Source organism: Terrapene carolina, unplaced genomic scaffold, assembly GCF_002925995.2.
Source record: "Terrapene carolina triunguis isolate 2854851 unplaced genomic scaffold, T_m_triunguis-2.0 Scaffold51557, whole genome shotgun sequence".
Lineage (NCBI taxonomy): Eukaryota > Metazoa > Chordata > Testudines > Emydidae > Terrapene > Terrapene triunguis.
This window is the reverse complement of record NW_020715908.1, coordinates 23,565-25,140: the sequence shown is the minus strand read 5'-3', so window position 1 is coordinate 25,140 and position 1,576 is coordinate 23,565. Positions and strand designations below refer to the sequence as shown.

Here is a 1,576-nt window from a genome sequence, read left to right as displayed (position 1 = left end):
GACTGACTCCCCAGTTCATCACATTGACACAGCACAGTAAGGACAGGAAAGGGTTTAATGTCTCTCTGTCTGTCCAGGAAGTGATTCAGGGAAGAGGCCCCAGCACCATGGACCAGCCAGCTCTGCACAGAGCTCAATCTGAGAGCCAGAGCACAAGGAGAAAACATTTAAGTCTCTTTATGAAAAAAGAGTTGGAGCAGCCTGCCCCAGATCTGTTTGGTCCTCACCCCGTAAATGATGGGGTGTAGCACAGGGGGCACCAGCAGGTACACACTGGCAATGAGAACGAGGAAGTGCCGAGGCACATTGTGGCCAAACCGCTGCGTGAGAGAGGAGAAGAAATCTGGGATGTACAAAGCTAAGATGGCACAAAGATGAGAGATGCAGGTCCCAAAAGTTTTGAGCTGGGCATCCTTTGTGGGGAGGCGGAAGATGGCCCGGAGGATCTGAGTATAGGAAACTGTGATAAAAAACACATCCATTCCGTTCACAGAGAAAAGATTAAAGAGGCCATAGTAACTACTGATGCGGATGTCAGTGCAGGCCAGGTTCACCACAGCTATATGCCGACAATAGGAGTGGGGAATGATGTTGGTCCTGCAATATGGCCACTGCCTCGCCAGGAAGGGATAGGGTAATGTGAATATGCAACTGCGCAGCACCACGGCGAGGCCTATCTTGGCCACAACAGAGTTTGTCAGGGTGGTGGAATGTCTCAGGGGATGGCAGATGGCCACATAGCGATCAAAAGCCATGGCCACGAGGATTCCAGACTCCATCGCTGAGAAGGAGTAAACAAAGTACATCTGGGTGAGGCAGGCACTGAAACTGATCTCCCTGGAATTGAACCAGAAGATGCTCAGCATTTTGGGTACCGTGGATGTGGACATGACAAGGTCGGTGACGGCCAGCATGCAGAGGAAATAGAACATGGGCTCGTGGAGGCTCGTCTCCCTCTTCACGATGAACAGGATAGTGAAGTTCCCCAACAAGGCTATGGCGTACATGGTGCAGAAGGGGATGGAGATCCAGATATGGGCTGCCTCTAGGCCAGGAATGCCAAGTAGGATGAAGGTGGAGGGGTTGGTGAAGTCAGTTGTGTTGGAATCTGACATGGAGTGGTGGAGAAGGTGTCCAGCTCTGTGGTATAAGGGTGTCTCCTGCTTGTACCGTACGTTCCCCTGACTTTCTGTGTGTTCTCAGGGTCTCTGGTGACGGTCCCAGTAGAAATGACTGAATGGAGAGAAAACATTAATATGAGACATTGCATGCACTAGTGGAGGCTGTTCTCATGAGAGAAGCATTTTGATCACTATTCACACACTGAAAAATGACATTTTCATTATTCAGAGAAAATAACTATGAACAATGACCCTACTAAATCCAATTCCATATTTTGTGGTGCTCCAGCATTAATAATTCCTACACTTTGTGGTGGGGGAACTTTAAGAGGCACCAGCAGGAAACACAAGTGTGGATACTGGTTATCCATCATTGTTCCTTAATGCAATGAGAGCCAGGATATGGAGTCCATACTGTAGGGAATTCCCCATTCATCCAGTTGCTCGAAATCTGA

General features: G+C 48.9%; 1 protein-coding gene across 1 annotated transcript; it reads right to left on the bottom strand.

Annotated features, from left to right (window-relative positions):
* Nucleotides 1-167: 167 nt before the first annotated feature.
* On the bottom strand, nucleotides 168-1,115 carry LOC113405906 (olfactory receptor 52R1-like). Its single transcript, XM_026647222.1, has one exon. It carries the CDS (start codon nucleotides 1,113-1,115, stop codon nucleotides 168-170), a length of 948 nt encoding a protein of 315 aa, XP_026503007.1.
* Nucleotides 1,116-1,576: the final 461 nt, after the last annotated feature.